Source organism: Eutrigla gurnardus (assembly GCF_963514095.1).
Source record: "Eutrigla gurnardus genome assembly, chromosome: 21".
In the NCBI taxonomy this organism is placed as follows: Eukaryota; Metazoa; Chordata; class Actinopteri; order Perciformes; family Triglidae; genus Eutrigla; species Eutrigla gurnardus.
The window spans coordinates 11,545,293-11,557,824 of record NC_139932.1 but is presented as its reverse complement, the minus strand read 5'-3'; the positions used below and the strand labels follow the sequence as shown (position 1 = coordinate 11,557,824).

Here is a 12,532-nt window from a genome sequence, read left to right as displayed (position 1 = left end):
TGAGCCCCCGGTACAAGGGTTAGTGATTAACTTTGTTACATTTTGGTCCCAGGCTGAATGATTCTTTGGCCGATGATGTTCAAGGGTCAGTCCTCAATCCAAACATTCACTGAGTATTAGTTCTACCATTAAAAAGCTCAAGATTGGTTTTTCTTCTTCCTCCTCGTGTTATTTCTGACCGCAGGGCTATTTCTGAAAGAGTAGTGAACACTGAACAGATAGAGTATACTATTAGTAACTGTATAGCTTTGCAATAAGGTTCACTCGTCGGCATCCCATCTACCATAAAAGTGCCATCTGTGTTGGATGGAAAGTCCAGCGGAGTCTTGATTCAGTGCAGCAAAAGGCCTGCATTCCTAGTGTGATGTAAAGTGTTGAACGTGAACGTCAGCTGAAAATGTACAGTACATTTATTTGAAGTTGTGGCTCAACTCATCAGTGCATTGCCGTTTACATTTTACTATAAGATCTTGGTCTAGACTAATTTAACATGCACTCAAGGGGGAAGGAAGGAAGGAAGGAAGGGAGGAAGGGAGGGAAGAGTGGAAGAAGAGAGCAGAGGCAGAGCAAAAGGAGGTGGACGGAGGTGACAGCAGTGGCAGTTAGTAATTGTGTTGATGAAAACCAGACCTCCTGTATCTCTCCTTTACATTCTCTCTCACTCTCTTTTCACTCTCCATTCTCTCATTTTGCATCCTTCCCTCCCTCCATCTCCCCCTCTCTCTCTCTGTCTCTCTCTCTCTCTCTCTCTCTCTCTCTCTCTCTCTCTGGAAAGCCAAAAATATTGAGGTCACTCCCCTCTCAAGGACCGTTCCTCTCTCTCATTCCACTTCTCTTTTCTCAGTCCACATCCCGTCTTCCACGCGACAGGCCCGCTCCTCGATGCACCCATATTAGGGCATGCACTGTCTCTCTAGCACACACAAAGAGCTTCCTAAGTGACCCAATATGTCTTATTGTTAACGCAAAGGCAAACTCATCAGCTTTGATCTCTCCCGTTTGTGTACACTGCCTGTGCACTCTGCTGTGTGTGTATATATATACCTCTGCTTATGGAAGGGTGTATTAGCCTGTTTAAAAATACCTCTTTGTTAAAATAACAAGCCTGATATGATATTTTCCTCAGGAAGGTCACAAGTCTGTATCATTTTGTACTGTGTGTACTGGAGGTTTGCATGCATCATTGAATACCTACCTCAACCTGGCATGTATAGATTTATAGATTTATAATTGTCTCCTCGGGTTTCTTTTGGACCTGAGGACAGGTGGACCGGATAGGAATAGATCAGTGTGAATTAGATTTGATTAAAAACAACAACAACAGTATGGTTCCCCGGGACAGACCCAAACAGAGAGCATCAATTAACAAACAGCTGTGGTCGAAAAGAGTAGCAGTTCGCAAACTCTGCCTCGCCTCAAAAATAACACATTTACTCCTCCAATGATTGATTATTCACCACCAGATGCCTAGGGCTTAGTCCAGATACATCCACTCAGGTATTGCATTGTACTTATTGTTACACAGTCCAAAATTTGATATTAGAGCTGGGTAATAATTCAATATGATAATTTATCGCCTTTCAATATTATATTGTTATGTATTCATATGTCGAGACATAAACAGTAGGTCATGTAAATTGTCACGCATACTAACGTTACATTCTCACCACGTAATCTGATTACTCCGTCAGTGTGTGCATTTGTATAAACATAGTCAGTGTGCAGCTGGAAATATTTATTCATTTTGCTGGCTGTAATGTTACTTAAAAGCAGTTTATGTTAATTTTGCACATAATCTTAATTAATGAGAAAACATTCAATACTTTTAATTTGTCCAGTTTTTAATCCACACAGGAGTATATCAAAACCCTGTGGTTATTTAATGGACAATTTATTTATTGAATTACCAGAAAACATGCTATATTGTGAGATATATTGTTATTGAGATAATTAAATAATCCATATTGCGATAAAAGATTGTTGCTTTATTCAAGATCCTGAATAGAGTTTATTGGACCCTATCCCAGCTATATAGAGTAAAGCTGACACAAACCCCAGAATGTTGGAGATGCCAGAAGAGGGACGGTACGGTTGACTCATATTTTGTGGAGCGGTCCCAAAATACAGGACTTCTGGTCTGCGTTTCACACAAATCAGAGGGCCTGACATGCCTCTTTCCCAGAGTCTGTATATCCTTGAGGACCTCCCTTTCCCCGATGCAGAATGGGTGCAGACTAAGCTGATTATTTCAGAATGGAAGACTCTCCCTGCCCTCCCTGTAAATCTTTGGCTTAGTCATTTAGTTTGAATAGCCTGTCAAAAAGACTTGGGAACCCTGGAATGTTTCATTTTGTCCCCTCCAACATTAGAGACTAGGGTGACGAACCGAAGGCACATTTCCAACGTCACCATAAAGTGACAAAGTTCATACTGCTGGTTGGCCTATAGCACCAGGAATTTGTAACGCTGTGCTTCTAAATGTTAGTTATCTCAAAATGCCAACATGAATGGCAATGATAAAAAAGAATGACCAAGAATCTGGAAATGTCTCTGTGCTTGTGTTTTGTGCACTATGTGTATATTCCTTAACTCTCCTCTCAGACCATTTGAGATCATCATCCTGATGACCATTTTTGCCAACTGTGTGGCCTTAGCCGTCTACATCCCCTTCCCCGAAGATGACTCAAACGCCACCAACTCCAACCTGGTGAGTACTCTACTATGTTAAAACAGGCTTAATTGCTGTTTAGTCCACTCGTTGCTGGTTCTCATTGGCTATTTTTTCCAATCCTGGAAGATGGGGTTTTCCTGATTTTGGTCGTTGGTCGTTCAAAGAGGTCTGTGTGTGTGTGTGTGTGTGTGTGTGTGTGTGTGTGTGTGTGTGTGTGTGTGTGTGTGTGTGTGTGTGTGTGTGTGTGTGTGTGTGTGTGTGTGTGTGTGTGTGTGTGTGTGTGTGTGTGTGTGAAGAGGCAGGAGAGGGGGATGCTGTATATTACACTATGACTGGTTCATGAAGGTGAAAGCCAGGAAGTGTGGAGTGAATAGAGTGAAGGGCAGATAAAATACAAAGTAGTGGGGAGTGAAACAAGAATTTCTTTCAGTGAATAATAACTATTTTGGGCATCATTTGCTTTTATCATTGGTTGTTGGGATACAACGGGGTTGTTGATTACGATGTTCCACTATGAAACCTGAAGAAAATTGAGGGTTTGGGTTTTGACTGAGGGCTCTTGAGTTGTATCAAATGAAGCCATGTGAGATGATTTGATCAAAGGCAAAGTGCCATTTGCTTGTGGGCAGCATAAATAAATTGGCTAAGGACAAAATCGTTGCTTTGATTGAGGAAAGAATATTTGTGGTTGCCAAAATGTCATCTAGTGTAAATGTACTAAATGTAGTAAAATTCGATAAGGAAATCTGTTGCTTTAAAACTCTGGTTTTCTAACTGCTTCCTGACAAATCTTTTATCTAATTACCGTAACATGGCCACTAACCAGTGTGAAATGGTGTGTGTGTGTGTGTGTGTGTGTGTGTGTGTGTGTGTGTGTGTGTGTGTGTGTGTGTGTGTGTGTGTGTGTGTGTGTGTGTGTGTGTGTGTGTGTGTGTGTGTGTGTGTGTGTGTCTAAAGCAATGTGTTGTTCTCTGGTTATCAATATCCATCCATCCATCCATCCATAGCTGAGTCTGGCCAAGACAGATCCCCAGCCAATCACAGGGCTATGAATCATTACCTATAACTGTACAACTTGTGTGTCTTAATTTGTATTTATGTGTGTGTGTCAGCTTTCAGATGTATTGTGAGGAGGACACTCATCCCTCTGAGGCTATGTAACATCTGTCACTCTGTCTTTACTTCTTTCTAAGAATGATTTTTTGCCACATTTACTGATTTCTTGAGCAGCTGTGCCATACTGTGGTTTTCAGATTGCCCATTCACATGTCAACATGTCCATGCATGAGCTCATTGCTGATCATGAGTATTGGGGAGAGTTTTACTGTCATGAGTTCTGGATAAGAAAACATTCAGAGGATCATCAGTATCATAGTTTTATTTATCTCCCTTTTCAATTAAAAAAAGTTACTTTAGACTTCCAGTTCATCTGTGAGTGGAGAAATAGTATTTGTTTCCATTTGCTGTATATACCCTCTGATTTCATTTAATGATACAGTGTCAGACCAGGTATGAGTCACTGGACGAGTAAATAGGACTAAAGGAGAGCAGATGTTTTCATCTTCTTAATTTGTGTCCATCACCCACTCTCTCTGCCTCTCTTTATCTCTCTCAAACTCTGAAGGAGGCCTACATACTGCAATTACATTACCTTCCCTTTAAGGCTTTACAGATCAAGTCTCAGTGATCACATTACACTCACTGATTAAACAATTTAAGGCATTCTCTAGTTACTTTAAGCTTTAAAAAACATGTAGAATCATGTCAAAAAGGTTTTAAGTACCTTCAGATGCAGGCGAAAGCCTTGACTTCCAGGATAAGTAGTCCCCAATAAAGGCAAGTAGCACGACTGTTTAAGGTAAAACAAATATAATGAATATTTTGTGTCAATCAGACTTTTCTCATGTAATATAAGTAAGAAAACACACAACCAGCAATGCTTAGTGTGTCATTTATTAATGTTTTGAGTGGACAGTCTAGACTGGATACTCTACTGTCTCTTAATATCTGTCAACACAAGGAGACTTTTAATGCCACTGTTTTTACTGTTTTGAAACTGTATACAGCATGAAGCATTGCTATGCAGACAACTCAACTCTTCTATTCTTGCAGGGTTATTTGGGGACCCCCTCCCCCCCCCTCCCCCAAGTTGACAAAAAGATACCATGCACAAGCACATGTAGACACACACACACACACACACACACACACACACACACACACACACACACACACACACACACAAACACACACACAATCAAGCTACTCACCACCACCACAGCTGTGGTCAATTAGTTTTATAACCTTCTGACAGACAGGAAGCAGTGTGCGGATCGACTCGAGGTTTAAGTACATGGTTGAACCATGTATCTGTGTGCATGTGTGTGTTTTTTTCCCGTTTCTTTGTGTATGTGTGGTATTTTAAGTATTACAGTTAAAACAAATAGCCTTTGTGGGGAAGGAAAGGGAATAGAACTAGATGATGTCTACATTCAGTTTCAACTATGTTGGCAGCCTGATTGTATGTCAAAACTCTTCATTTATACATAGGTATATACAGGTGTTTAAAAAAAAAGGGCACCGTTTATTGTCTTATTACGACCGATCGTGAGTCAGAATGAAAACGTAACGTTTAAAAAATGCCTTCCTCTGACATTGCCGGAAGTGCATCTTAAAGGCACTAATTTTATATTTTGAAGTGGGGTTGTATCATAGTGCATTACTTACCGTAGATGGTGGTTTGGAGAAACAGATGGGTTAAAAAAAGCTATTTCAGTTTAAGTGTATTCTATATTTCCATTTAACAGGCAACTGAGGCTGTTATCTATGCTCTCTTGTTCAAAGTCAACACTCTCCATTGACAAAACCAGTCATTTCACCTTGCAGGGCACACTGTAACAGATCAACTTAGGACCTAATCGTCTTACTATTAGGAAATGCCGCCGATTGGGTGGACATTTTCTTTACACTACTCTAAATCTTTCGGACGGTCTTACTATTGCATTCCGTTGCTACTTACTGTGAGGTAACCCTCTCATTAAATAAAATGTGAGTTTGAGCCACAGGAGGCTTTTAAATAGTTCCTGCATCAAAGTTCTTGTAATTTAGCTCAACCTGAACCCCTTTCTTTTTTACGTTGTGAAAAATCCTGTGTCATCCTGCCTCCTTGTTGAGTATTGTTGTCATTTGTTTACTTTTTCTCTTTGGGGTGACACATTGTGCTAAGCCCCTTGTGGTTTTGTTTATTCACCCACACAGTTTTTATCATTTGTAAATGAACAAGAGTCTTATATAAAGTTTGATCTTTAAATTAATTCCAAGCTCTCAACAGCTGAATCCTAATTGTAGCTCAACGTCCTGATAATGCTCTATATATTTACCCCTGACCTGAAGTGTGATTTAGTTTTAGCATCAACATGGCACCCCCTCACTAGATTTGCACAGGTCTTTCTTATGTAATACCAGAGATCTGTTGTATTGCATGCAGTACATGATTTCTATTTTTGTCTGCATCCCATAATGCGCTGCTCTGTCTCCTTGACGACATGCCCAATAATAGCAGCGGGAGAGGTTGTCATGGATATGGTAACCGTAGTGATGCTCCTCATCTGTCCTTGGTTACGGAGGGAAGAAGGGTAGGAACCAAAGTTTGAGAGTCTTTTCTCTCAGGGAAGAAATATATGCTGCACTGGGGCTACTTCAGTTCAGGAAACACATCTTTTGAGCTCGGGTGAAAAAACATCTCCATTGCTAATCGACTCCATATCTGTTTCTCCCCCCAGCCCCCTTTTTCTCCCTTAATCACTTTCTCCCCTTGCTCTCCCCCTCATTCCTCCATCTAATCAGATCAATATGGATACTTTCAGATTGACAGGATCATGCTGTCATAACCAAGCAATTAGGCAACCAATTCACCTGATTAGACACTGATTGAGGGAGAGGCAAGAACAAACACACACACACACACACACCGCCTGAAAAGATCCGCATTCAAGCGGACTCTGGTGTGGTTCCTTTGTGGTGTGAAAGCAAACAAACCAACCACAGGATTTTATTATTTTAGCATGATTTCAAAAGCTTACGTACTAATAAATCGATCCACTGAACCTGAAATCTTTACAGGAAGTCATCTATTGATTTGTATATAATGTATATGCAAATCAACCCGTATTCACGTCAGCTTGGTTACTGTTAAAAAAGCAGTTAAAACTGCTGTGCTTGAATCTGACTTCATGTACGTTGTCAGTTCATTAAGTCCACTGAAAAGTGTGTGACAGCGGTCCCACAGTAGGCCTAGTCAGCCCTGAATCATTAGAGTACAGACTCCTCATGCATGTGTCTATGTGCTCCCATCATTTGGTGCGAAGGCTTTTGTATAGTCCTGTCACTACCTCATTATTCATCATAACATGCGGCCCGTTTGGAGTCTAATAATTATAATCGCTTATTATGCTTTTTGTGACGCCAAAGAACATAAATCAAAACATTAGAAGATTTAAAGTGCAGCATAAACGTCTTACAGTCACCACAACTACAATCACAAAAACTGTCCAATGAAGATCCCCTTTAGCCTGTATAACTACATGTTTACTCATCTTGGTTCGTTTGTAGAAAGTCAGTGTGACATGAACCGGACCAGAACTAAAATGCAGACCAGATGAACCCAGAGTTTATTTTTGGTGTTATACTATGTGTGTGCATGTTCAGTTTTACCTGATTTATGTCATTTCTATATTGGGTATCTAACTTTAGACATATTAGCTGCTGGCTAAGTAGGGATGGGAGGGATGGGAAACAACCACCCCAAGTCAATGATTCACCTTTTAAAAGGTAATGGACTCACTCCATCAAAACCCACAGATTATATAAATGATAGAATTGGTCTTTGTTCAAATGCCCACAGAAGTGACTACAAATCTGACTATCAAAAAGTTGCCTCCAAAAATGGTAACTACAATAAATCAAAACCCCTAGACACAGGTGATGTCCTAACTAAATATCTGATTTTAAAATCAATTTGTTGCAAAAGTGATGTTTTACATGCTTCAAATTAAAGGGTTTGAATACCCATGCAAACACATGTTGTATTCCAATGTAGAATTAATTTACATCACTTTGTAGAGATCTTTTTTCACTTTGAGGTTAATATTCTTCACGTTGATCCAAGAAAGCCACATTAAATCTACCTTGATTCAGTGATAAAAAAAAATCCCAGAAAATCCCAATGGGAGTAAATCCTTTTTAAGTCGCTGTATTTTATTGTTAAGTGGGATTAAGGTTATTGCCACATGACAAACTTGTTTGTTTACCTTTCATTTTCCAATATATTACTGCAAATATTGTCTGTTGTTTGTTCTTGAGCCCCCCCCAAAGTCCTCCTGCCTCTCCCTTCCTCTCCCCATCGTTTCTGCTGTCGAGGATCAAGTTAACATGCTGTTCCCTTGGGTGCTACTTTGCTGGTTGCTAGGAGTGTCTATTTATAGATGGAGGGGAACGATCAGCATCTATCTGTACGTTCACTTATCTAAACAATGTTGGTCTGTGTTTTCTTATGGCGACTGTGTGTGTGTGTGTGTGTGTGTGTGTGTGTGTGTGTGTGTGTGTGTGTGTGTGTGTGTGTGTGTGTGTGTGTGTGTGTGTGTGTGTGTGTGTGTGTGTGTGTGTGTGTGTGCGCGTGTGTGTGTGTGCCTCTGAATAGTCACAGTGGAATGCAGCAGCTCACTGTGCATCCAGATAAGGACGTAGACGTGAGTGAGTATTTGTGTGTCCGGTGATGAATGTGGGTTTATGAATAGCTACAGTGGGATTTGATACATTTATTAGTACTTTTACCAACACGCTGTGTGGGTGTGACTGTCTGTGTGTGAGTGAGTACGTGAGTTGTAAACCGCATATAAACAAGAGAGAGATTAATAGGATTCACTCGCTACTGTATCTTATCTGGTCTTATACGCATCAGTAGGCTCTTCTGCACAGATGGGAAATTTCAAATCCCTTGCAAGTTTTCTGCAGTACAACAAGTTCCAACCATGCTGGAGCCTGGGGAGTCATTATTTGGACATTTTAAATGCTGTTCCCCTTTTCAGCTCCCAGAGGAAACAAGGAATACCCAAGTTACCATATTTGTTGGAGACATGGGTGCTTTCCAACTCCAAAGTTACTCATTCAGAGTGCTGCATGGTTTCTGCTCCATTGGTTCCATATTTTGGAGCCATTTTGTACTAATTCCTCACTGCAGCAGCGCTCCAGTGGAACTAAAAATGAACCCCAAGCACATTTCATTCTCCTACTCTTTGAAAAGGGGGAGACGATGTACTCTGCTTAGTATTGCAGGAAACTTAAGGCCGCTATTGCACATTACTGTACAACAAACTGACAGCGTATTTATTGAGGTGATTTTTTTTCTGTATAATATATAATAACAAGCATAGATGTTTTTGTTTTTTCATCGCTCACTCAATTTCTTCAGTGGCAATGTTGTTAAACAGAGCGTAGCAGTGTTAACTGCTTTAGCGTTGTCAGTGTATATTGCTTGAAATTGACGATACATAATAACCAAAAAAAAATAAATGTTTCCTTGTTGTCTCTGTCCCTCCCTATCTCCCTATTTCTCTGAGTCATTCTCTGCTCTTCCTCTCTTTTCTCCTCCACCTCTACTAAAAGTGAAAGATAAAGATTGTAAATGATGGCAGCTGGTTCGCCACTTTCATTACAATGCCATTTCCTCCTCTCTCTCTCTCTCTCTCTCTCTCTCTCTCTCTCTCTCTCTCTCTCTCTCTCTCTCTCTCTCTCCTCGTCACTTACTTTTAAGCGCCATTATGGTCTTCTCCTCTTCATCTGCTTTTTCATGTACATCTCTTTTTTATGTAAATATCTCCTTTTTAAGGAGGATTAAGATAAATGTACTTTATGCATATCAGTATTTTTAGGTTTTTGTGTAAAACCGGTCCAGGCATGAATCTCATACTTTACTCCAAACCTGCATATCACACCATTGTGATTTCGAGGTATTTGTACTGTATGTGTGTATTTATGTTTGGGAAGACAAGACACATATGTTGCCAGTAAGTGGATGTGCATGTTAAATCAGTTCAACGAGCCGTATGAAACAAAAATAAAGTCTCTTTAATGCCGACGCAGAGGAAAGAATTACTAACATTACATAACTGTCTGAAAGAGGCTAGTAATGCTGAGGTAAATATTTGATCATTTGTATGACGCTCCAGATGTGCCAGTGGTAAAGGCGAGCGCCACAGAGGCAGTGAGGGAGAGATGGAAGAGAAAAGGAGAGAAAGAGAGAGAGCGGGATATTTTTACAGAGCTAAAAGTGTCCTCTGCCTCACATCGACCCACATTACAGCTCCCACAAAGCACAGAGTGAGAGAGAAAGAGAGTAATGTCTCTGTCCGTCACCGAAACTCAAAGTTCTCAGTGCAACCTTACTACAGGGAGCGATGTCATTCTTCATGTCCCCATTTCAGAGAGAAACATTTTCGTCACAGTTGAGCTTATTGGATGTGTTCAATACAGGTTTTCTTCCCAAACAGAAAGCCACTTTATCCTGGAGAGGGCAAAAAAAAAAAAGGAGGGCATTCAACAAAGTCTAGTTTAGTGTGAGATGTGACTATGGCAGCATACAGCTTGGTTTATTCAGATTGCTGTGCAGAGGTTAGTGTTAAATCTAAATTTTAAGTTTGAACTTAATAAACCCCATAGGAAAATTAGCATTTGACTGATCTCAACTATTAAGGAGAAGGGGGCAGCCACGGCTCCTCTTTTTCAAGGACAACGACGAGTACCATCGCTGAGAAGAGTAGCAACCCCTCTGCATGACTTTGCTCTTCTTTGACACTGAAGCTGAGATCTTGCATGTGATTTTGCTCCCTCCAAAGCTTTTCAGAGTACCAGCACGTACAAACAAGTGAAAAGGCAATAATCTGTCATATTGCGGTTCGGTACAAGGTTATATCCGTGAAGCTTTGTGTGGTAACTTTATGCAGAAGGGTTGCGTGGTTCAAGTTGTGAAATGGTGGCGATCCGGTTTAGGAAACAAAACTACTTGGTTAGGCTTAAAATAGGTTAATCTGCAACTTCCAGGCGTAACGTTATTGGGTTTCTTTTGCGACACGTGTAAAAATCCTGTGTTTGTTTGACCCATACACCACCCCTCCCTTCCACCCTTTGCAGGCTACCTCACTCTTAAAACTACGTCCGTTTGTGTGTTTACATTGTATTCGTAAGCGTGATGCGTCTCACACACATGCAAAGGTTTCGTCTTGCATCGGTAGCAAGACGCCGAGGGCTTCCGGAGCCCTGGGTGTGAAACCAGGCTGATGAATATATGCTGTCATAGTATCTCCTCTTTCAGTGGTTATACATCTGTTAGACCATCATATACATCACATTCCGCTCAGGCACAGCTGTGTTATGTGCAGTTAAATCGCCGAGATGGTCTACTCCTTCATATATTATTCATTTGCATATGAATTTTAATTTCTGGTATGCCTATTGTGTCATTCTGTTTGTCCGTATGTGTACACAAATGGAAATGGAAAGATGTTGAGTTTTCACGGAGGCATTGTGTATATATATGTACATGTATGGTCACACATGGTTAACGCTCTGCCGAGAAACATTTAAACTGTGAAATCAGAGCTTAAAGTGTACTATCATCCTGTCACTGGCATCCCAGTATTAGGCATAAGCACACAAAGAATTGCTAATACAGCAAACATTAGAGCCATGGCAACAAACGTAATGGAAATGCTCAGTATGTCTCTGGGCAAATGAGGGTGGTAAACAGGTGTAATGTGTACTCTGTGCGTGCATGTGTGTGTATGTGTCTTCTTCATTCCAGATTAATATTTGACCAGCCATAAAAGCCTGGTGTTACATCACCAGAGGAGTAGAGCAAACTGCACACCAGCTCCTTCCAGCTAACAGGAGCCTATCAGTCTCTACTGAGCTTAATGCAAAACCTGTCCATTTAGAAGCACTACAGTAGAAAATAAGAACTGCTCAGGTGCAAAAAAATGACATTTTAGAAACAACAGGCAGAAGCAGATTTGTCAATAATAGACTTGGAGCGTTTTTTTTTTTTTTCTACAGCGTATTAAATTATTGTCATCGTTTGAACTACAGGTCCTGCTTGTAAACGCCTTCTGCCTCTGGATATCCTCAGATCAAAGATGGAAAGCAAAATGCAAAACGTGCTGAAGTGCTGAAGCCTCGGCTCACTTGCTCACTGAATTAATAGGTGATTCTGCGTTGCAGTGTGTACTGGTTCTGCAGGGAGAACTAGCTGTCATGTTGGTGTGGTATTCACTGACATTTAGCCATCTGGTCTGGGATCTGGCAGCCACACAGTCTTTCTCTCTCTCTCTCTCTCTTTATTCCTCTCTGTCTCCCTCGTATATACACACAGATACAATCACACACACACACACGGTGATGGTTCACATCAACAAACACATCCTCTGATGAAACCCTGGCTGGTGATAGGGCGTGTCACTATGATGCAGGACGCTATAGTGCGTGTGTGTGTGTGTACCTGCATGCCTGCTTGTGTGGTTTGTGTGTTGCCTGCATCATCAAAGGGCCAGGTTCCCATAGAAACAGATGTTTCCGTTTTCTTCCTTGGTCGCAACATTGGACAGACTGTTTTCTGCGTGTGTGATATACCCTGAAACCATAACTAAAGGAGCACATGCTTTTTAATTAAATACAGTAATGAGGTGTATACAGGTTAGGCTCTTATACCTGATTGATGTCCATCAGTAAATTAACCACAAAGGCGATGTAGATAAGAGAGAAGCACATAACGGACCTTTCGCCTTTGAGATAATTGAGGTGTGGACTGCA

At 40.8% G+C, this 12,532-nt stretch overlaps 1 protein-coding gene across 4 annotated transcripts in view; it reads left to right on the top strand.

Annotated features, from left to right (window-relative positions):
• Positions 1–12,532, top strand: part of cacna1c (calcium channel, voltage-dependent, L type, alpha 1C subunit) — a 176,879-nt gene that overhangs the window by 57,614 nt on the left and 106,733 nt on the right. For all 4 annotated transcript variants that reach the window (XM_084039299.1, XM_084039298.1, XM_084039301.1 and 1 more), the window contains exon 3: positions 2,602–2,707. In XM_084039299.1, the coding sequence (XP_083895425.1) occupies positions 2,602–2,707 (106 nt within the window). The remainder of the gene's footprint in view (positions 1–2,601; positions 2,708–12,532) is intronic.